General features: G+C 41.9%; 1 protein-coding gene across 4 annotated transcripts in view; it reads right to left on the reverse strand.

The window, feature by feature from the left end:
- The window catches only part of abca2 (ATP-binding cassette, sub-family A (ABC1), member 2), a 585,325-nt gene that overhangs the window by 333,838 nt on the left and 227,135 nt on the right, over positions 1-24,352 (reverse strand). For all 4 annotated transcript variants that reach the window (XM_068012728.1, XM_068012729.1, XM_068012727.1 and 1 more), the window contains one exon: positions 9,179-9,300. In XM_068012728.1, coding sequence (XP_067868829.1) covers positions 9,179-9,300 — 122 coding nt within the window. The remainder of the gene's footprint in view (positions 1-9,178; positions 9,301-24,352) is intronic.

Below are 24,352 nucleotides of genomic sequence, written 5' to 3' on the forward strand. Positions count from 1 at the left end.
ATTTTTGAAGCCTTTCTTGGTAATTCTTGAAATAAGTAAATATAAAGAGGGAGTCTTTCTCTTAACAACCAAAACATGTATCAAATTCTTTTGCATACTTTATTGCTTAAGTTTAACCCAGTTCTTGTGTCATTTCTATTGTATCAGGACTTTTACCTCTTAAATGTACTTATTCGAGACTGTGTGCTTTAGCAATTGTCTTCTGCATATATGCTCAGGAGTGCACTGGTTACATCTCTGAACAATGTACTGCACATTGTCAATAAATCAAATGACCTCAGCTATTTGACTGAAACAAATATTGACTGCAATGGCTCTTGTTGTCATGACAAGCAATTGGCCATTATCTGATGGATGAGGCTGTCAACTTACTTTATTAGCATAATTTAGCAGACACAGAAGTGATTACATTCCCTCTGTAAACAAGGTCACACTTTGCTTCATCTGTCAGCCTTAACATGCAGTCCAAACTCACTTTAATAGCTATCAGCTGCTTTTAAAGAGGCACCATCTGTTTTTTGTTTTCTTAACTACACTGGATTTCAGTGTCTATTTGCCCAAGGATAACTATGCTGAGATGTTTAATATTAAAGTCTACAATCGACTCAAGCATAGCAACAAGTCACATAATCCCAGGTCACATGTAGAGTGGCAGTTTCAGTATTTTCTACAATGCAAACTACATAGAGAACACCATCCACCCTTCAAACCACTAGGGAGCCTAGCTAATTTTTCAGTCTAACATTCTGCACCACCCTGCTCTGCAACTGAGTGTTGCAGCCATTCTACCTGGATAATTGTCCATCAAACAGGTGACAGAGAGGAATACTCTGCATCGCTGATGGCATCCCAGACCCAATTTTTTGTGGATAGTGGCAATTGCCAAAAGTAGCGTATATATAGGCCTTCAATTGACGTGCTATGGTCTGGTGGCATAAGCAAGCATGTGGAAAGTGTTACCTGTGGCCTACGGTTTTACCTTGGGCTCCACACTCCCACAGACTTACAAGCATAAGGAACAGCAGCAGGAGTGGGCCATTTTGGTCTTTGAGCCTACTCTGCCATTCAATAAGATCATGGCTAATCTTCCACCACAACTGCACTTTCCTGACTTGGCCCCATCCAATGACAAGAGTCAGTAATTCAGGTAATACGGCTACTAGTTCAGGTGAGTTATTTGCATTGTCAATGCTCATTTTACTTACAAGGAAGCAAAAACAATGACACCAAGATCACAATCTTGACAGATGAGGAAAACCATTCAGCCCAATTTAATACATCAGTTCTGGAGAAGGGTTCACACCTGAAATACCAACTGATTTTCATTTTCTCGATGATGCTGCCTGACCTGGTGTGTATCTCAAGCATTTTTTATTTTTGTTTCATAATTCCAGTACCTGCAGTATTTTGCTTTTTGTTCATAAATTTACCTTTACTGGCTTGAACCCACTGCCTCCATTCCAGGCTGAAAAACTAAAGCCTTTCTTACAATTCAGACCCCTGACACAAAGTATCAGCATCTTGGCTCTTCTATGCACTGCCTCCAGCACCTAAATGTCTTATTTTTTTTCTGTGTCCAGAACCAGACACAATACTCAAGGTGCAAATGGACCAGAGAACTGTACCGTTCGATCGCAACTTCTGACTTGGATTCTACTCTGTTGGCTATGTAGTTCAACATCCTACTGGTTCTGTTGTTTGTGGCTCTGCATTGGCCACTGAATCTACTATAACTCTTACATCTCTTTGCATTTCAACCTTGGCTATTTCAACACCATTCATCCTACTAGTAATACTTTACATTCATCTACATTAAATGACATCTGTGTGATCTTCTTTCTACTATTACGTCAGAAGGCTCTACTCTACCTATACATTATATAAATAAGTTTATTCAAGATTATTTGACCAACCTGAGCAACAACACTGGGCAAAGGTAAAGTTTTGTCAACTCTGCAAAGTGATAGGTCAAGATGTGATTTCCCAAACAATTTTTAATCTACTCAAGACAGAAGCTTTAACACAGCACAACGTTTTGATGCGTAGGGCCATCTCCGGCAAGAAAAATTGTCCTGGAGAGTAGTAACAAACAATGTTTTTAAGAACACCTTGCTTCTGTCAGCATCACACTAGCAGACTGTCTGCTAATGGATTTCTCCATAACTGTTGGGACTTTTGATCAGCCTAACAATTATACACTCTCGTGTTGATGAGTCAATGTGGTATACATATGCTCTCCTACATTGCAGAATAGCCTTTCTTATGTCTTTCATTAACATTGCACTACATTACAAAAAAGGTCCCAGCAGGAAGACACAACGCATCAGTAATACACAAACTATAAAACATAACAATATTATAGTCCATTCTATGTACCTAACATTCCATTCAAATTGCTGAACTTGCACTTCAATACCACTGCAATGTGTGTCTAACAGATCATACAACAACTTGCATTTGTATAGCACCTTTAATGTAGCAAGATATCCAAAGATGCTTCACAGGAGTATTTTCAGACAAAAGTTGATACCAAGCCACATAAAGAGTTATTAGGACATGTGACCAAAAACCTGGTCAAAGAGATAGGTTTTAAGAAGCGACTTAAAAGAGGCGAGAGAGGTAGCAAGGCAAAGAGGTTTCAGGAGGGAGTTCCAGAGCTTAGGGCCTAGGCAGCTGCAGGCACGGCAACCAATGGTACAGTGAAAGAAATCGGAGAGGCGCAAGAGGCAAGAATTAGAGTTGATATTTGAGGCTAGGACAAGGACATGCTCTTGCATTCTCACAGCATCTGTATGAGTGTCATCAGGAAGTACTCAGCAGTCAACAGATCTCAAGCTTTCACAGCAAGGTATTTTTACTATCGGTGGAAACAGCACCAGCTAAGAATGGCATTGTACTGATGAAAATGTTCACTTTGATATGGACAGCTCCAGGGAAAAGTAACAAAAATAACTACTGTTCAAACATTTCAAGCAGTCCCATAAATTGAAGAGTAATCCCTGAAACCAAATCTCTGCTGTATCATTTCTTCAGATTAACTGCCCAGCACCTGAACTCTAACAACAGCTACCCTTAACAACCAACACCATCTAGCAGGTATTCAGTATTGTGTCATGAAGTATTTAACGATACTAAGAGATTGGAAAAGTGGGTAGAAAAATAGAAATATACTCAATCAGACTGGGATATGTCAAGATTGCAATCTAAAACATTGTGGGCTCAAATTCCAGGAATACCAGATACGTAGAATAAAGTAGGTATTTCTGGCTTACAAACTGGACTACATAACTACACGTCACAACTACCTTTATCCATGAAACAAATTGTAACAACAAGCACAGAGAAAGAAAAAAAATCACTTCCTTGCATGAAAGCCCTCCCACCTCTTGGCATTTAAGTGTAGATTTAATGGCAATTCATCACATCTAGTCATGGTCCCTAATTGTGGAACTATTAAACTAGCGATGGCTTTTCATGATATCCCCCATCATTTTATTGACGTTTGGCAACTGATCAACTGTGATTGATCTGCTGATCCACACACGATACTTCACCATGTTTTAGGGGGACAAGCGTATAAAATTCTAGATCTTCTGTCCTACATCCAGTCAGAGGTGTTGGCTTTCAGGTGAGACTTTAAACTGAGACCCTGTCTTCCCCCTCAGGCAATATTTCAAAGCGGGGGAGCTCTCCCTGACATCCTAACCAATATTTATCCCTCAACCAACAAGCCTAAAACAGATTATCTGGTCATTATCACATTGCTGTATGTGGGATCTTGCTGTGCACAAATTGGCTGCCGTGTTTCCTACATTATAACAGTGACTACACTTCTAAAGTACTTCATTGGCGGTAAAACACTTCGAGATGTCCTGAGGTTGTGAAAGCACGATATTAATGCAAGTCTTTCTTTTTTAACATTCACACACATTTTGCCAACTACTTTCTCCGTATTTTACCACTGGGTCTTCTAATACAACTTAATAAGCTTTATTTCTTTCTTCTCTATTGAATTATAGCCACAGAACACCTCAGTGTTCTTTTTATGATCCACTAGTGAACGGCCATGATGTTACGTACAGTCGATTAATGAATTTAAGTTTTTTGTTATATACTGGAAATACTAACTTAATGAATAGTGAAACCCCCTGGGAAAATTAATTAAATCTAAGGCTGTCACAGGCTGATCAATAGTGATGGAGAGAAGCAGCACTGACAACCAGCTTTTTCCTCTGGTTACCACAGAGCTATTGTGGGCAATGGCAGAGAATCAAGGCAGCAGTACTACAAGACCAGCGAGGTAGGTGGGCAGGCAGTGGGTAATTGGGCGAGGGCAGTAACAGCAGAAACATTGGCCCAATGATCAGGCTAGCCATTTATTCGAAGTACTCAGAGAAGCGAGACACAGTATCAGCAGCAACATCCATATTGCCATTAAACTGAAGGGCTGGTGAATGCAGTGAGCCCCAGGAGCAGCAACTACGTTACTTGGCAAAAACAACAGCTTGCATTTATATAGTGCCTTTTACATAGTAATATGCCCCAAGGTGTTTTACAGGAGTGCTATCAGACAAAATCTGACATTGAGACACATAAGGAGATATTAGGACAGGTGACCAAAAGTTTGGTCAAAGAGGTAGGTTTTAAGGAGCGTCTTAAAGGAGAAGAGAGGTAGAGAAGCAGAGAGATTTAAGGAGGGAATTCCAGACCTTAGGGCCCAGTCAGCTGTAGGCAGAGCTGCCAATGGTGGAGTGATGAAAATTGGGACGTGCAAGAGGCCAGAATTGAACATGAGCAGAGATCTAGGAGAATTACATAAAGAAGAATTGTATTGCCTGGAATTTAGAAGGTTTAGGGGGTGATTTGATCGATGTTTTCAAGGTATGAAGGGGAACAGATAGGGTAGATTGGTAGAAACTATTTCTGCTCATTGGGAAGTCTAGAACTAGGGGACATGGTCTAAAGATTAGAGCCAGACCTATCAGGAGTGAAATTAGGAAACACCTCTTCACGCAAAGGGTGGCAGGTTTGGAACTCTATTCTGCAAACAGCAATTGATGAAACTGAGATTGATAGATTTTGGTTCGTCAAAGGTATCTTGGGATAACGGTAAAGGCAGGTATATGGAGTTAGGTCGCAGTTCAGCCATGATCTCATTAGATGGCAGAACAGGCTCGAGGGGCTAAATGGCCTGTTCCTACTCCTATGTTGGAGGGCTGAAGGAAATTACAAAGATACGGAGGGGTGGGAATATGGAGAGATTTGAACTCAAGGAGGAGAATTTTAATGTTGAGGCATTGCTTGAACCGGGGGCCAATGTATATCAGCGAGCACAAAAGTGATGGGTGACTGGGATCTGCTAGAGTCCATTATTAAGGAAGAAATAGCAGGACATTTAGAAAAACATAATGTAATCAAACATGGTGTAATGAAAGGGAAATCATGTTTGACAAATTTATTAGAGTTCTTTGAGGATATAACAAGCAGAGTGGATAAAGGGAAACCGGTAGATGTAGTGTATTCGGATTTTCAGAAGGCTTTCGATAAGGTGCCACATAAAAGGTTATTGCACAAAATAAGAGCTCAGGGTATTGAGGGTAGTGTGTTGGCATGGATTGAGGATTGGCTAACACACAGAAGGCAGACAGTCGGGATTAATGGATCTTTTTTCAGATTGGAAAGCCATAACTAGTGGAGTGCCACAAGGATCGGTCCTAGGGTCTCAACTATTTATTATCTATATTAATGACTTGGAGGAAGGGACAGAGTGTAGTGTATTCAAATCTGCTGACGATACAAAAATAGGTGGGAAGGCATGTTGTGATGAGGACACAAAGAATCTGCAAAGGGATATAGATAGGTTAAGTGAGTGGGCAAAAACTTGACAGATGGAATTCAATGTGGGAAAGTGTGAGGTCATCCACTTTGGTAGGAAGAATAAAAAGGCAAATTATTATTTAGATGGAGAAAGACTACAAAATACTGCAGTCCAGAGGGATCTGGGTGCTCTTGTACATGAAACACAAAAAGTTATCATGCAGGTGCAGCAAGTAATTAGGAAGGCAGATAGAATGTTGGCCTTTATTGCTAGGGGTTAGAGTTTAAAAATAGGGAAGTCTTGTTACAACTGTACAGGGTGTTGGTGAGGCCACACCTGAAGTAGTGCGTACAGTTTTGGTCCCTGTATTTAAGGAAGGATATACTAGCATTGGAAGCAGTTCAGAAAAGGTTCACTAGGCTGATTTCTGGGATGAAGGGGTTGTCTTTATCAAGAACAACTAAAGAGGTTAGGTCTTTATAAGAACGAGAGGTGATCCAATTGAAACATATAAGTTTCTAAGAGGACTTGACAGGGTAGATGTTGAGAATATGTTTCCACTGATAGGGGAATAAGGGGTCACACATTTAAAACTGAGATGCAAAGAAATTCCTTCTCTCAGAGGGTGGTGAATCTCTGGAATTCCCTACCTTAGAGAGTTGTGGAGGCTAGGTCACTAAATGTATTTAAGGAGGAGGTAGACAGATTTTTGAAATCTCGAGGAGTCGAGGGTTATGCGGAGAAGGCCCGAAAGAGGAGTTGAGGCCTGGGACAGATCAGCCATGATCTTATTGAACGGCGGGGCAGGCTTGAAGGGCTGAATGGCCTACTCCTGCTCCTATTTCTTATGTTCTTATGGGGCTTGGGAAAAGTTGATACAGGCAGCAAAGTTTTGGATGAGCTCAGGGTGACAGAGGGTGCAAGGTGGGAGGCTGGCCAGGAGTGCCAGGAGCAAAAGGGAACATAAAGACATGGACATCTGTAAGTATAATGGACTTGCCTTGACTTGCCTTTATAAGATGCACTATGGCAAATGTTAAGAGCTGCTGTTAGAACTGACATAAAGGATTTTGTTGCTGGTCACATAATGCTAGGTGGCAAAACATTACACTCAAAGGCACAATACCATTAGAATATTGTAACCACTCCCCATTTTAAATCCATAATAGATGCAAGATGCTGATGGAGCTAAGAGAGAGAGATTCAGAAACTTGCTTGGCAAAGCCCAGTAGTCTGAGCCTCGAACTACACAGTGACAGTTGACAAAATCGCATAAGAAAAGATGAAAAAGGAGTGACCAAAAGTCCTGACAACAGGAAATAAAGACCCTGCAAATGACTCATAATATATAAATGTAAGCTATTGAATAGTTGAATAAGTAAAAGAAAATTCAGCAGGTGACAACTAGTTTTAGGCCCACACATGTGCGAATGACAAAACCTACAAGAGACTCATTCTGACCTGTAATTAATCACAGATCTCAGATCAGACAATTGCATATACAGAGCAGCCAGCACTTTGTTCAAAACAGCACAAAGAATCAAAAAGTGACTCCAGAGATGCCAAATTCAAGTAAACTAACAAATTAAATCCATCTCTATTATTTAAGAAGGGAGAAAGGGAAAGACCGAGTAATTACAGGCCAGACAACTTAACCTCAGTGGTGGGCAAATTACTGGAAAAATTCTGAGCGTCAGTATAAACAGTCATCTAGAAAGACATGGATTAATCAAGGGCAGTCAGCATGGATTTGATAAGGGGTCATGTCTGGCACCCTTAATTGAATTTTTTGAGGAGGTAACAAGGAGTGCCGATGAGGGTAGCACATTTGATGTAGTCTACATTGATTTTCGCAAGACTTTTGACAAAGTCCCACATGGCAGACTGGTCAGAAAACTAAGAGCCCAGGCGATCCAAGAGAAGTTGCAAGTTGGATCCAAAATTGGCTCAGCAGCAGGAAGCAAAGGGTAATGTGAGTGGAAGGTTGTTTCCATTGGAGTTCTGCAGGGCTCAGTACTATCAATTGTGGTATATATCAATGATTTAGAGTATTACCTTAAACTATCACACAGTTAAGATCTACCCCAACAAGTTTTAAATAAAGAGGAACCCTGGTGTTCATTCCATACTCCAAAAATGATTGCAATCATGGTATGCATTGAAACAGGGTAATATTAATGAGCAGGAAGTATTTGGGTTGACATTGACAAGTTTATTTTGATCGCTTGCAAGGAGATGGAGTGCAAAACTGAAAATCAGCAGAAGCCTCTCTTAAAAAGAAAATATTCTATGTTATAAATGAGGTTCAGCGTATTTTATTTCATCCATAGGGCTAAATTTGAAGGTTAGGTATGACACCTCTGCCTATGAGTAGCTTAAAAAAAAAATTGTGCACCAGTTACCCAGCTTCGCTTCTCTGCTCAAAATAAATAATTGGATTGCAGTATACAGTGTTCCCAATGGCTTAATGATGAGGCAGAGCAATGGCAGAGAAGAAGAGGAAGCAAGTCCTCCACTCCAGATTCCACTACCTCGTGGGACATCCTGCCCCATGTGCCCAAAGATCTGGGGGTCAGAAATTGTCCTGCTTAGTCACATGACGATTCATGGCAGGAACTCACGACTGAGTAGACATCATCCTTGAATCGAGGGACATCTGACAGTAGAGATAGGAAAACGCAGCCATTCTGACATTTTATTTAAATTACATTTTCTTTCCTGATTCCAATCAGCAGCTGTTTTGGCACAATTAGTGAACAGGGTTTAAATCAATCTCCTGATTCTCCAATTGTAGATCGACTCACGCAAAGAACAAATAACTTCACCCAGAAAATACCATAACTCAAGCAAAATAAAACCTTACTTACAATGGGTTTGCTCAAGATTCTGTGCATTTCCTTAAACAATCCCTCACCGCAAAAATAACTGCATAAAATTTTATAAATTCTTGTCTCAATGGTAAATGTATGTTCTGACATACTGGTAAAATGGGCCAGTTCATGCACCAGAGGACAATCAGGAGAGAAATGCCATTATTGAGGATTGGATGTTCCTGCTTTTGTCTCTTACAGTAACATCTATGTAACAGTGCACTTGCCCATGCACCCGCCTCTTTCCGTTACTCCCAAACAGGTACTGGTGTTGAAATTCATCTGGTCATCCAGACATTTCATTTTTATTCAAAAGCAAAATACCGCGGATGCTAGAAATCTGAAAAAAAAAACTGAAAATGCTGGAAATACTCATCAGGTCAGGCAGCATCTGTGGAGAGAAAAACAGAGTTAACGTTTCACAGATGCTGCCTGACCTGCTGAGTATTTCCAGCATTTTCTGTTTATATTTCATTCTTATTTCTCTTACCTCCTTCAAATTGACACTTGATCCTAATAGGAGTCCAGCTGTTTCATTGGACATGGACAAGTTGTGTGTCAAGAAGTGCTGCAGTTCATCCCGGTCTTTTACAACTGATCCAAGAGTGAACCCTAATGAGATACAGGAGCAAAGGCAAAATAATTAAATCCAAAGCTTTAAACTCTGAAAGTTGCTGCATATTGATATCAAATTCAAAATAAAAAGATTACAATTTAGAAACTTCTTCAGGAACACAATGAAGAGGAGAGACATCTGTGGTTGTATTACATTAATTCACTCACTTCAATTAGCTATACAACCGAAGCCCGGTAAGTCACCACCGGTATAAGTAAATTACATGGTCCTGTTTAGGAGACGACAGTGACTGAAATTCACCTTCACTTTCGAGAAACAGCTTCATCAAAAGCCCAGATGCTCTCAATCGTTCTTCAATAGCTTAGCTGAATAAATACTCTGAAATATCACTTATATTTGCTCTAAAATGTGGTGTTCTCCAGATCTGTGAGCCTTTTAAACACAGGAGATCAAGCTATGCTAATATGAGGGAGAGGTTCTCATTGAAGTGCTAACCAAGGAATAGAGAAGCTACTGGTGTCCTGGATGCAAATGCCACAATTTTACGGGCCCTTTGGGGATAGGCTGGGAGGTGTTGAGCCACATAAGCAGCCAACTAAGGGCTACTTCCCACCTCCGAGGTCCAGTGAAACCTGTCGACCTCCCAGCGGACTCCAGGGGTGCCCTCCATTTTGGGCACAGCATGGCCCTCGGAGGGGCCCCCCCAGCAGCAATGGCCAGCCCCAGGGCCACAGCGCCGCCAGTACTTAACAATTCCCCCACCATCACCCCTACTCGCTGGGGCCTGCCTGCCTAGCCCTGGCGTTCCCCAACCCCATTTACTGCTCTTCGAGGACACCCTTGCCCTGCAGCCGCAGCCTCAGCAATGGCCACTGCTAGCAGTGGTGCTGCCAAGGCTGCTGAGCTGCCGGCCCTCTGATTGGGACGGTAGCTCTTGGAGGCGGGCCGCCATCCTTAATTAATTGGATGGTAGCCCAATCGGTGACTGCCTAATTGGCTGCTGCCAGCAACACACCTCCCCAGCTCCTGCTGCCGGCCATAGTGGGGTCGCCTACGCTTTTTACCCTGGTGGCAGGACTTCAGCCTTCCCAGTAAAATTCAACCCATAATGTACGATTTTATACCCATTGGTAATAAAAAAAAAGAACTTGCCTTTACATCGCACGTTTTACATCCTCCAAATGTCACACAGAGCTTCACAGGTAATGAATCACTTTTTCTGGTGCAATTGTTATAGTTACCTATGTAAACATGGCAGCCCATTTGTGCACAGCAATATCTCACAAAGAGCAGTGAGATAAATGACCAAATAATCTGTTTCTGTGGCATTAGTTCAAGGATAAATGATTGTAGCACAACTAGGAAGGCTCCCTTGCTCTTCTTTGAATGGTGCCGGGGATCTCGTATGTCCCCTCTAAAAGGCAGACGGGCTCTCGGTTTAACATCTCATCTGGAAAACAGTATCTCCAACTGCAACACTCCCTCAGTACTGCACTGTTGACAGTTTACATTAAGTACTCAATTCCTAGGCTTGAACGCCAAATTTCTGACTCCAAGGCAAGACTGTGGTTGCTGAACCATGCTGGCATTGTATTACAGTAACACATCAAACACAACTCTTGATGTTTGCATTATACAGTTTCTATTATCGCTTGAGCACAGAGCCCAGGTGAATGCCAAAACTGCTACATAGAAACATAGAATGGTTATAGCACAGGAAGCGGCCATTTGGCCCATCGTTTTTGTGCCGGCTCTCTGGAAGAGTAACTCACCTGGTCCCACTCCCCCCTCCTTTCCCCACAGCCCTGCAAACTTTTTCGCTTCAGATACTTATCCAATTCTCTTTTGAAAGCCCCCACACTCTCAGGTACAGCATTCCAGATCCTAACCACTTGCTGCATAAAAATGTTTTCCCTCATGTCACGATTGCTTCTTTTGGCTTTATCTTAAATCAGTTTCCTTTGGTTCTCGACCCTTTCGCCAACGGCAAGTTTCTCCCCATCTACTCTGTCTAGAATCCTCATGACTTTGAACACCTCCATCAACATCCTCTTAATCTTCTCTTCTCCAAGGAGAACAGTCCCGGCTTCTCCACATAACTGAATTCGCTCATCCCTGGAACCATTCTTGTGAACTTTTTCTGCATTCCCTCTAATGCCTTCACACTCTTCCTAAAATGTGGTGCCCAGAATTAGACATAATACTCCAGGGTTTTTTACAAATTCTTCATAACTTCCTTGCTTTTGTACTCTATGTCCCTATTTATAAAGCCCAGGATCCTGTATGCTTTATACTTACTCCACCTGCCCTGCAACCTTTAATGATTTGTACACATATACACCCAGGTCCCTTTGCTCCTGCACCCCCTTTAGCATTGTACCCTTTAATTTATATTGCCTCACCTCATTCTGCCAATCTAAATGAATCACTTCACATTTCTCTGTATTAAATTTCATCTGCTAATTGTCCACCCATTCCACCAGCCTATGTCCTCTTAAAGTCTATCACTATCCTCCTCACAGTTTACAATACTTCCAAGTTTTGTGTCATTCGCAAAATCTGAAATTGTGCCCTGTGCACTAAAGTCTAGATCATTATGACCAGGTGAGAAGGGGTCTAGCGGTTCCCGCTCAGTCTTTGCCTGGTTTAACTGTAACAGGGTTTAATTTTTAAAAACACCGTGTTTTTAGCTTCCTCTCAGTGAATCCTTGTTCACTGCTTTCCAATTGCAAGGCAAAAAAATCAAATCAGACAGGTTTTCTTTGATTTAAACAAGAAGTTTAGAAGTAGAAGTTTACTAATCTTAAACTCTAATTCAGTTAACGACTATGAATATGCGACGTGACCACGCTAGCATGCATACACGATAAGCATGCAGGTAGAGACAGAAAAAGTAGAAAAGAAAAAAGAGGAAAAGTTTGAGGCAATAGATGGATTGTAGTTACAGTCCTTTGAGTTTGATGTTGAGTCTTTGGTTGCCGGTAAGTCTTGCTGCTCGTTATGGCCCAGTGCACGCTTTAACTTGTTTCGATGCAGGAGTCTTTTCTCTTTTGAGGTTTACGTGTCTTCAGTGGGTCCGGAGGCTTGTGAGAAAGTGAGAGAGAGTGAGAGAGAGCCAGCCAGGAGAGAGGCTGTCTTGTTCCAGGTTCAGTTGCAAACTGCAATCTGACCCCAAACTGTCCTGTGAGCACAATTCAAACCTCCAAGTTGACCAGCAGGTTAGTCATGTGACTAAGTTTTTTTCAACAAACTCTTTCGTTTGTGGATTTCAAAGCTCTCGGTGGTGGGGTGTAATGCTCTCTCCCACCCCGACAAGATCTGGATCACCATTGCCCAGCCTAATGTCTGTTAATTGAATCAGTGAGCAATTCCTTTGTCTCTCCAAGCACTGTCTTTTAGGATGCAAATGTTCTCCAGCCAAGTGTCTGGTGATCTCTTGCAAAACAAGTAATTTGTTCACTCCAGCAACAGCTTAAAATTAATGTTCATATGATGAAAATAATATGAGTCCATCTTGGCAGGTGGGGGTCTTCACGACAATATAGATCAAGAAAAGCAGTGGTGCCAACACCGACCCCTGGGGAACCCCACTATATATCTTCCTTCAGTCTGAAAAACAAACTGCTGCTCTGTTTCCTGTCACTCAGCCCACTTCGTATCCACGTTGCACTATTGCTTTAACTTTGCTGACAAGCCTGTTATGTGGCACTTTATCAAATGCCTTTTTGAAGTCCATGTACACCACATTAACTACATGACCCTCATCAACCCTCTCTGTGACCTCATCAAAAACTCAAGCAACTTAGTTAAACACCATTTGTCCTTAACATTATCAGAGAGGCTTTCAATATCCACATTTGTCCAATTGACTTTTAATTTTATCCAGAATTATCATTTCCGAATGCTTTCTCACCACTGAGGTTAAACTGACTGGCCTGTAGTTGCTGGGCTAATCCTTATACCTTTTTTGAACAAAGGTGTAACATTTACAATTCTCCAGTCCTCTGGCACCACCCCTCTGTCTAAGGAGGATTGGAAGATTATGGCCAGTGCCTCTGCAATTTCCACCCTTACTTCCCACAGCATCCTTGGATGCATCTCATCCAGCCCTGATGACTGATCAACTTTAAGCGTCTCCAGCATCTCAACGACCTCCTCTTTCATGATGACTTGGGCAGCATCTCCCTTGGTAAATGCAGATGCAAAGTATTCTTTTAGTATCTCAGGCATGCTCCCTGCCTCTATGCATAAATCATTTTTTAGCCCATAATTGGCCCCAATTCTCCATTTATTATTTTTATGCCTATAGGACACCTTTTTACCATTTATATGCCTATACATGTTAGACAACCACTGTTAGTAGAACACTTGCGGGCATAGTGGTAATGTCACTGGACTAGTAATCCAGAGGCCCAGGTAATAACCTGTGGACACGGATTCAAATCCCACCATGGCAGCTGGTGGAATTTAAATTCAGTTGTCATAAAAACCCGTCTGGTTCATTCATGCCCTTTAGGGAAGGAAATCCACTGTCCTTACCAGGTCTGACCTACATGTGACTCCAGACCCACAGCAACGTACTCTTAACTGCCCTCTGAAATGACCTAGCAAGCGATGGACTGTCAACGACACCCACATTCCATGCAAGAATAAAAAACTGTATTCTATTGCAAAGCTAGTATTTATTTGTAGAGAGAACATGATCTGTCACCAGGTAGGCTTACAAATATACTCCAGCTGCAATCAAAGTTCTCCTAACAATGAGAAGGAGATAGAGCAGCAAATTTCAAAGGTGTGTAACAAAAATGTAGTAGTAATATTAGGTGACTTTATTTACCCTCATATAGACTAGGAAAAACAGAGTGCTAAGGATAGGGAAGAAAAATTTCTGATGCAAAGGATAACTTTCTCAATCCAACAAGGAAGAAAGCAGAAGAAACCTGAATCTGGGAAATTAATTCGGGCAAGTGGAGTGTGTTACAGAAGGAGATCATCTAGTTAACAGTGAACACAACATAATTCAGCTTAAAGTAATTATGGAAAATAATGAACGTAATGATGCTCAACTCTGGAAGACCTGATTTCAGTGATTTAAGAAGGGACCTAGCACAGGCAGATTGGAAACATGATTCCAGGATAAAACAGTAACTGAGCAACGGAGGGCATTCAGAGAAGAGATTGTTTAGTACAAAGCTGCATATTCCTTTTGAATGAAAAGGTAGAGCATTCAAAGCTAAGGCACCCTGAATGACAAGGCAAATAAAAGTTCAAATAAAGCACGAAAAAGGATGCTTATGAAAAATGTCAGAAGCCAAGGTTCAACTAGTATCCAAGAGGATTATGTAAAGTACAGGAGGGAATTGAAAAGGTGGGTGGAAGGTGATTCCATAAATTATTTTAAAAGCGAGTTGAGGATGAAGAACTTACAGTTATGGACAAAAAGCAGTAATGTGGGACAAAGCACGACTGCTCTTTCTAAGGGCTAGCACAGGCATGTGGGACAAATAGCCTCCTTCTGAGCTGTACGTTTCTATGATTCAATGAAAGCATTACAAAGAATGAAAGCCTTTTGCATAGATACACAGGAGATTGGCAAGAGAAAAAAAAAGTCACCTTTCATTGGGGACCTTGCCCCTAGAGGCTTCAAATTGTTTATTACATTTAACACTTCATGAAGAAAAGGGATGTATTTTCCTGCTGAAAAGTATGGATTGAGTTTGAGGAACTGGTTGATGAAGTGAATCCCTCTTCTAACCTTACAATCGACAGCACATTATATTTACATTTCTTAAATGTACACGGATTCACTTCAACCAATAGCTAAAAGGAGAATCTGGAAACTACACCTTCATTTTCTTGACATTAATTAAGGCCTTCCTTTGTCCATCATCCTGTTTCACTGAATAATCATTGTTGTACTGTTTGAATAATAAGCGTGCAGTTCTCCTGTCCAGTCATCTTTCTCCTTAATTGGTACAGCAACAGGATGTAGGAAGAACATATATTGATGGCCTTCAGTTTTGCTCTTCCACATAAGTGGAAACATTCTCTCGGTGTCTACTCCATCAAAACCTTTCATAATTCTAAAGACGTCTATGAGATCACCTCAAAGAAAAGAGACCCAGCCTGTGCATCCTTTCCTGATGGGTATAACCTCACAGTTCCAGTACCATCCTGGTAAACCTTTTTTGCACTCAATTAATAAGAACATAAGAAATAGGAGCAGGAGCAGACCACACAGCCCATCAAGCCTGCCCCACCATTCAGTATGATCATGGCTGATTTTGGGCTTCAACTCCACTTTCCTGCCTGCTAAGACTGTGTGTTCGAGATCCCCAGTGGAAACAATCTGTCAGTGCCTAGCCTGTCAAGCCCCTTCAGAATCATGTATATTTCAATGAGATCACCTCTCATTCTTCTAAACTCAAGAGAATATAGGTCCAATTTGCTTGCACCTCATAGGGCAACCCTCTCATCCCAGGGACCTATCTAGTGAACCTTTGCTGTACTGCCTCCAATGCAAGTATATCCTTCTTTAAATTTCTGAGATCAAAACTGTACACAGTACTCCAGGTGTGTTCTCACCAAAGCCCTGTACAACTGTAGCAAGGCTTCCCTATTCTTTGTTCTTGTGCTGCAATCCCCTTGCAATAAAGGCCAACAAGCCATTTGCCTTCCTAATTGCTTGCTGTATCTGCATGGAGCTTTCTGTGTTCTTTGTACGAGTACACCCAAGTCTCTCTGAAAGTCAACATTTACAAGTTTCATGCCTTTTAAAAAATATTCTGCTTTTTTATTCTTACTGCCAAAGTGAATAGCCTCACACTTCTTCACATTATACTCTATCTGCCACCTTGTTGTTCACTCACTCAACCTGTCTATATCTCTTTACAGCCTCTTTGTGTCCTCCTCACAGCTTGTCATCAGCAAACTTAGATACATTACTCTCTGTCTCTTCGTCTAAGTCATTAATATAGATTGTAAATAGCTGAGGCCCCAGAACTGATCCTTGCAGCACTCCACAGCCTGCCAACTTGAAAATGCCTCATTTATGCCCACTTTTTGCTTCTTGTCCATTAACCAATCCTTTATCCATACTAATATATTACCCCCAACTCCATGAGCCCTTATCTTGTGTATTGACATTTCCCTTCACATGAACTGTCCCCCACAAGAGCCCCATCACCACCACCCCCCCCCCTCCATTACTTAAAAACCCTATCCACAGCCCAGTTATACAATTTGCCAGGACATTGATTCCACCCCGACTTAAGTGGAAATCATCCCAATGGAAAAGCTCTCGCTTTCCTGAGTACTGGTGCCAATGCCCAATGAATCAAAACCCTTCTTCATACACCACTCTTTGAGCCACGCATTTATTTCTCTAATCTACTTGACCCTATGCCAATTCGCACATGTCTCAGGTAACAATCCAGAGGTGATTACCTTTGATGTTCTGCTTTTTAATTTGGACCCTAACTCCTCAAACTCTCTCAGCAGAACATAATTCCTAGTTTGATCCTACGTGGACCACGACAACTGGATCCTTCACCCTCTCACTCCAAGTTTGTCTCCAGCCACGAGGAGATGTCCTTAACCCTGGCACTGGACAGGTAACACAACCTTTAGAGCACCCAGTCGCGGCTGCAGAGAATGGTATCTATCCCCCTGACTAAACTGTCCCTTAATACTACCACATTCCTTTTGCTCCCCCCACTTGAATGGCGTACTGCACCATAGTGCCATGGTCAGTTTGCTCATCCACCCGACAATCCTTGTTTTCATCCAGGCAGGCAGCAAGCACCTTGTACCTGTTGATAAAAATCAAGGGCTGAGACTCGTCCAACACTACATGCTGGATCCCCACACCTGCCTGATTCGCAGTCACACCCTCCTGTCCCCGACCATTGATAAACTCTAAAGTTCTAGTTAACCTGAGGCGTGTCACTTCTTCCTGGATTAAAGAGTCCAGGTAACTCTCCCCCTCCCTGATGCTCCACAATGTCTACAACTCAGACTCCAGCTCAGCATGATATGGTTGTCTAGAATTGTAATGCATTCCTCAGATTCCCACATGTTGCAGGCATGACACATCACCACCCCTGCCATGTCTGTCTAACCTTATTTATTTCACCTTATTTACTTAATTAGTCAATTAGTTATGAATTTACTCAGCTAAAGTAATAGCGAGTTAGAGTCCCTAGCTTGCAGACAAAAGAACACTCATCAGCTACTGGAGGTTGAACAAAATTAAAGATCAAGGACTCAATGTGAGGAAGTGGAGGCACTGTTCCACATATAACACCACTACACATTTATTTTATCTGTAGTTTTCAAGAAAATGCTGTCCTTTTTAGTCACTGGTCTTCAGAAAACTAAGTATAGTATTCTAATTATTCAGCCGCTGAAATCACTGCAATTTATATTCAATTGTCAATTATTTCTTTAAAAAGGATAGGTCGAGCTTCCTGAGGCCTAATGCACCCATCAGGTGTAGCAGGAGTCACACAAACCAAGAGATCCCAGTTCAATCCCCACTCAGTGATGACTTCATCAACCTCAGCTGGGGCAGCAGCTGAAATACTACCTCGGTATTAGCCTCAGTGTAGCTAGGCTAGGGAGGAGGGTATAAAAAGAAATCAGCCAGGATTCCAGCTTGATTGCTGTCCAGTGACCCATGTGAGCATGTGAATGATTGATAATGGTAGTATTTGACTGTACTGTCTAGTTCTCCACGTGAGCGAGGACCACTTGCTAAGTTGACAGAAGGCATTGGACACTAGTATGGCTATACTGAAGCAAGTTTCCTAATGGCAGTACAGAGCAAAGATAGCTCAAAGCATCTTTGCCCTGAGAGCAGTTAGAATGTGGAACTCACTACCACATGGAGTAGTTATGATGGATTTAGTGAGAAAGCTAGGTAAGTACATAGGGAAGAAAGGAACAGAAAGGTGTGCTGATAGGATGCACTAATGCAAGGGTGGAGGTGGCTCATTGGCAGCGTAAACACTGGCATGGACCAATTGGGCCGAATGGCCTTTTTTGTGCTGTAAATTTTATGTAATTCTATGTAAAGCAGAGCTGTCAGTTCAGGTTGTTTGTGAAAGACTCTTGCCCACACAAACACTGCAGGCAGTATTTACCAGTCTATCTCAGCTGGTCTGAAGCTGTTGGATGCATTCCATCAATATCCCTCACACGTCACAACTCAACAGGATCACACCAGGTCAGCTAATGACTTTACATGTTAAACCTGAAATGATTATTCACCGCACCAAGAGTCCCTTTGAAGGAAAGGAATTATTTCCTTTATTAAAAGGTGGTGTACAATGACAGCATTTTTGTACTGCCGTGAAACAGGGAGTGATCCAAACAATTCTACAGGTTCTCTTTCTGCATCGGTGTCTTCCAGATATTGGTACTGCCACACATGGGTATGAATAGGAATGTCAAAAGGCCAACTTACACACCGGCGAGGAAGGAGGCACGATAAATGTTGGCAAGACTCATTAAGTGTCTGAATCCTGTAAACCTGCCACTTTTACAACTACCTAACAGTGAATAAAGCTACTATTTTCTCAAACAAAGTAAGATGCTCAGTTTCAGTAGGGAAATACTAGATAGACTTTTCTGGGCTTAGCACCTGAACACAGCTTGAAACGTGAGAGCTATGCAAAAAAAAAGGATCCTGTTGTTCTGTACTCAAATAGCACGGCCTCCAAATGTCCTCTCCTGGTGGCTGCACTTGAAGAGGCTGCAGCAACTGAAATTACATGCAGTTGAATACCAAACTGTTCTACACTCAGATTTCCTGAAATAAGCATTTGGGTGCAGACGAGAGGCAGAATGTCCCTATTAAAAATCTAACCAACTGCTTCCAGAGCTGACATTTAAGTGAATGTATTGTAAAGGAAAAGACTGGTATTGCCAAAAAAAAGTCTTTCTTTTTGGCTTTTTGAGTGAAAACAAAAAGGATTTTTCTGTTTCAGTGTTTGTTGCAGAATGCTGTTAGTCTTCTTACACTGAACAATGGAGGTGATATTTAGTACTGTGTACCTTCCCTTTGTCTTTTTGCAATAGGCAGACAAGGGGAAACAGCCAATCTTGATTCCTGCTGAATTAACTCACCTGGCCTTCTCCTGAACTGCTAATAATTGTACCCAGACCAAAATCCCCACTGCCCACCACCTTCCCTGACCTTATAGCTGCTTCATCCAACCTGAAATGAAAAGAGAACGCCAAAGTCAAAACTGCACCTTCCTCCTGCACACCTTAAGCACAAAATCTAGGCTGGCACTTCAGTTCAGTCTTTCAGATCAGACATGAAACCAAGGCCCTATCTGTTCGCTCAGGTGGAAGCACAAAATCCCATGACACTATTACAAAGAAGCACAAGGGAGTTCTCCTGGTACGTTGGCCAAAATTTATCCCTCAACCATCATTACAAAAACACATTATCTGGTCATTATCATATTTCTGTTTGTGGGAGCTTGCTGTGTGCAAATTAGCTGCCATGTTTCCGACATTACAACAGTGATTATGCTTCAAAACTACTTCATTGGTTATAAAGCACTTTGGGCATGAGGTTGGGAAAGCTGCTATATAAATGCAACTATTTCTTTTTTCTGCACCACTATTCTTCATACTCTCACTTCTTTTCCTGATTCCTAACCCACTGTTTGACACCACAGTGCTGTCTTTTTACCAACTCCTGTCAAGGGAGTTTACAGAAGTACCACAACTGCTGCATATGGTGCTGTTGCCAACTCAAACTGCACAGCAACAAAAAAAATTTGTCTACATGAAATGGCGGCTTTATATAAATATGAAGACCCCCCAACTTGAAATGCACAGTCTCTGGCAGACATAATTAAGTTTACCCTTGTTTATTAGAAACTGTCAGGTTAAAATCCTGCTCCCAATGCCGATAAAACTTAAAGTCATGATGCTTCTACTTTAGCCGCCCTTTAAATGTGACTGCTGTCTTAAGGACTTTCTCTTCCTGGCTCCAACAGTGACCACACACAAGCTTTGGACACCACAAATATTCTGAAGCAGTCACAAGAAGTCTTTCTCTTGGCCAGCTTGTGCCAGTTTGGTTCAGCGTTGATGCTCTCAAATTCAGTCATAAGATTATGGATTCAAACCCCATTCATCATGTAATCTAGACTGCTTCTGTGGTCCTACTGAGGCAGTGCTGCATTGTCAGTGGTGCCATCTTTCAGATGACACATTAAATCAAGGCCCTCGTCTATCTGTTGCAAGTAGATGCAAAACTCCCAAGGCAATATTTCAAATTAGAGCAGGTGTCCTGGACAACATTCATCCCTCAATCAACACCACCAAAATGAACAGATAACAGATCTTATTTTGAGACTTTACTGTGTAAGAATTGCCACGTTTGCTTACAAAACAACAGCACCTGCACTTCAGAAGTATTTTACTGAGAATGGGATTTCCTGAGAATATGCAGGGCATTATGTGAATGCAAGATCTTTCTTCCCCGAAGGCACTAACTGATGTGGGGCATAGTTTCACAAATCCAGGCTACCTGCCAGTAACTTATCCAAATGAACATTCAAGTGTGAGCACGGAGATTTAAGTATTAATGCACGTTGCTGTCCTCACTCGACATTCTGTACATGGACAGTTTCGCAGGAGGAGTCACTGAGTAGCAATCGGGAGTGGGAACCCTGACTGTTAGCGTCCTGTACTAGGGAGAGGAAACTAAGATCAATTGTAGTAGTCCTACTGCTTGGCCAGCTGAGACCAGGATTAGTGCCCTATCAGCCTTTACTCGCTGGGTATACATTACAACAGTGTCTACATTTCAAAAGCACTTCATTGACTGTAAAGCTCTTTGAGATGGTTGTGAAAGGTGTTATATAATTGCAAGTCTTTCTTTCTTTGGGTCATCAGGAGAGTTTTTTCATTTCATGCCTCAGTTTTCTTCTTGCCATTTAGATGAATCTCAGCATCTTCAGAAGCCACAGGCTAACTCATTTACCTTAGAATGTTTTTTTTATTCATGGGATGTAGGTGTCGCTGGCTAGGCCAGCATTTATTACCCATCACTAATTGCCCTTGAGAAGGTAATGGTGAGCTGCATTCTTGAACCACTGCAGTCCTAGAGGTGTAGGTACACCAACAATGCTATTAGGAAGGGAGTTCCAGGATTTTGATCCAGCGACAGTGACGAAACGGTGATATAGTTCCAAGTCAGGATGGTGAGTGGCTTGGAGGGGAAATGGAGGTGGTGGTGTTCCCATGCATCTGCTGCCCTTGTCCTTCTAGGTGGTACAGGTCGTGAGTTTGGAAGCTGCTGTCTAAGGAGCCTTGGTGTGTTGCTGCAGTGCATCTTGTATATGGTACACACTGTTGCTTATGTGCGTCAGTGGTGGAGGGAGTGAATGTTGAAGGTGGTAAATGGGGTACAAATCAAGTGGGCAACTTTGTTGTGGATGGTGTCGAGCTTCTTGAGTGTTGTTGGAGTTGTACCCATCCAAGCAAGTGCAGAGTATTTCATCACACTCCTGACTTGTGCCTTGTAGATAGTGGACAGGCTTTGGGGAGTCAGGAGGTGATTTACCCGCCGCAGATTTCCCAGCCTCTGACATAAGTTTGTAGCCACAGTATTTATGTGGCTGGTCCAGTTCAGTTTCTGGTCAATGGTAACGCCCAGGATGTTGATGGAGAGGGATTCAGCGATGGTAATGTCATTGAATATCAAGGGGAGATGGTTAGATTCTCTATTGTTCGAGATGGTCATTGTCTGGCACTTGGGTAGTGCGAATGTTACTTGTCACTTAGCATCCTAAGCCTGGATGTTGTCCAGGTCTTGCTGCATCTGGACACAGGCTGCTTCAGTATCTGAGGAGTCGCGAATGGTGCTGAACATTGTGCAATCATCAGCGAACATCCTCACTTCTGACCTTATGATGGAGAGTACGTCATTGGTGAAGCAGCTGAAGAAGTTCTGGGAATGGATTCTGCAGTTTATCCAGAACATTACCTGCTCCTGCACACCTCAATTTCAGAAGCCCACTTCCCCTCCTCCTCTCCCTTATTCCTCCAAGAATATTTGTAATGCCAAGGTTAAGCCAAGATATAATTTGCAACCTTAGGCTCGTTACGTGAATCTGTACATAAACAAAGAGCCAAGAGTTGAAAAGTAGGGATACTGATAACTCTTTTCATTGAGGGAGGGGAGGGGAAGAAATGGGTTGGGGAAAGAAAGATCACAATAGATTTATAGACAGATTTGTTTTTGTAAACCTTATCTTCTAGGGTGGAAGTAAAGATCCCATGGTACTATTTGAAAAGGAGCAGGGGTGTTCTCATGATTTTCTGGTCAATATTTATCCCTCAAACCACATCATTAAAATAGATTATCCGGTCATTAGCTCATTACTGTTTGTGCGAGCTTACTGTGTGCAAACTGGCTGCCACATTTCCTTACAATACAACTGTGAAGTACTTCGAAAGTACTTCATTGGCTATGGATCAATTTAAGATATCCTGAGGTTATGAAAGATGCTGTAAAAATCCAAATTTATTTCTTTCCTAACACCGTTTCTTAATTTCATGCTTCTCCACTTCAACCCAGTTCAACGTCAGTATTGCCTGTCTGAAGGTCTTTGGTCCTTCATCTAAGAATCTCAAGTAATAAATAGACAGAGCAGAGGATGGAGGAGAGTTGAATGGAAAAACATGATCAAACGTAGCCGCTAGTTTACTGCTCATCTACAGCTGGATCTGCATGAATAAACGACTGTGCATTTCCAGCATTTTCTTTTTTCTATTCTGATTACCAGCATTCACATTCGAAACAGATTCAAAAATGCTCCTATCTACTTCTCCGGGATGAAGAGCAGTCCAGCAAGTTCTATGATGGAATGAAAATTCTTCACAATCGTATTAATGGAAAGAGTGATTCCAGGAATAATTAGTTCCTGTTGCAATTGGGGCCAATCCCAGACCTCTGCCTGAGCACACTTCAAATGACAAATTCCAAAGGCAAACTGTTCCCTATGATCTAAAACTCAAAACTTACAGCATGCAGTGAACAAGAATAGAATATTCTAGGCTTAAAAATATACCCATGTACTGATAGGTAAATGTTGAAATTCGTAAGGAATACCCATCTAATCCTGTTATCTTTGTTAACTGAGAATCATAAAGATTTCATACTACACACGGTTCAGACTAAAAGTACTAATTCAATTTATTACGAGAATTAAATATAAGCAGAAGTAACCTATACAGCAAAACAACAACTTGCATTATCTAGTACCTTTGAATGCAGAAAAATAAGAGGTTCTTCACCAAGATACAATGAAAAAAATGGAAACCAAGCTGAAGGAGGTATTAGCAGGGGTGACCAAAATACTGGTCCAAGAGGAGGATTTAAATGATGGTCTTAAAAGAGGAAAAGGAGGTCAAGAGGCAAAGTGGTTTAGGGAGGGGATTCCAGAGCATTGGATCAAGAACTTGTCTTGCTTTCTGTGGATAAAACATATTTGGGCAATTTTCCACATTGTCATGAAGATGCCAGCATACTGAACAGCTTGGCTAGGTTCACAGCTAGTTCTGAAGCACGTCTTCAACACTACAGCCAGGATGGCGTCAGGACCCATAGCCTTTGCTGTATCTAATGGCTTCAGCCGTTTCTTGATACCACATGGAGTAAACTGAATTGGCTGAAGACTGGCATCTGTGATGCTGGGGAGCTCAGGAGAAGACTGAGATGGATCATCCACTTGGCACTTCTGGCTGAAGATGGTTGCAAATGCTTCAGCCTTGTCTTTTGCACTAATGTGTTGAGCTCCCCCATCATTTAGGATGGGGATGTTCATGGAGCATCATCCTCTCATTAGTTGTTTAATTGTCCATCATCATTCATGACTGGATGTGGCATCACCTAGCTTTGATCTGATCCATTCGTTGTGGCATCACATAGCTCTGTCTATAGCATGCTGCTTCTGCTGTTTAGCATGCACGCAGTCCTGTGTTGTAGCTTCACCAGGTTGGTACCTCATTCTTAGGCATGCCTGGTGTTGCTCCTGGCATGCTGTCCTGCAATCCTCA

This window comes from Heterodontus francisci, chromosome 32, assembly GCF_036365525.1.
Source record: "Heterodontus francisci isolate sHetFra1 chromosome 32, sHetFra1.hap1, whole genome shotgun sequence".
Taxonomy (NCBI): Eukaryota; Metazoa; Chordata; class Chondrichthyes; order Heterodontiformes; family Heterodontidae; genus Heterodontus; species Heterodontus francisci.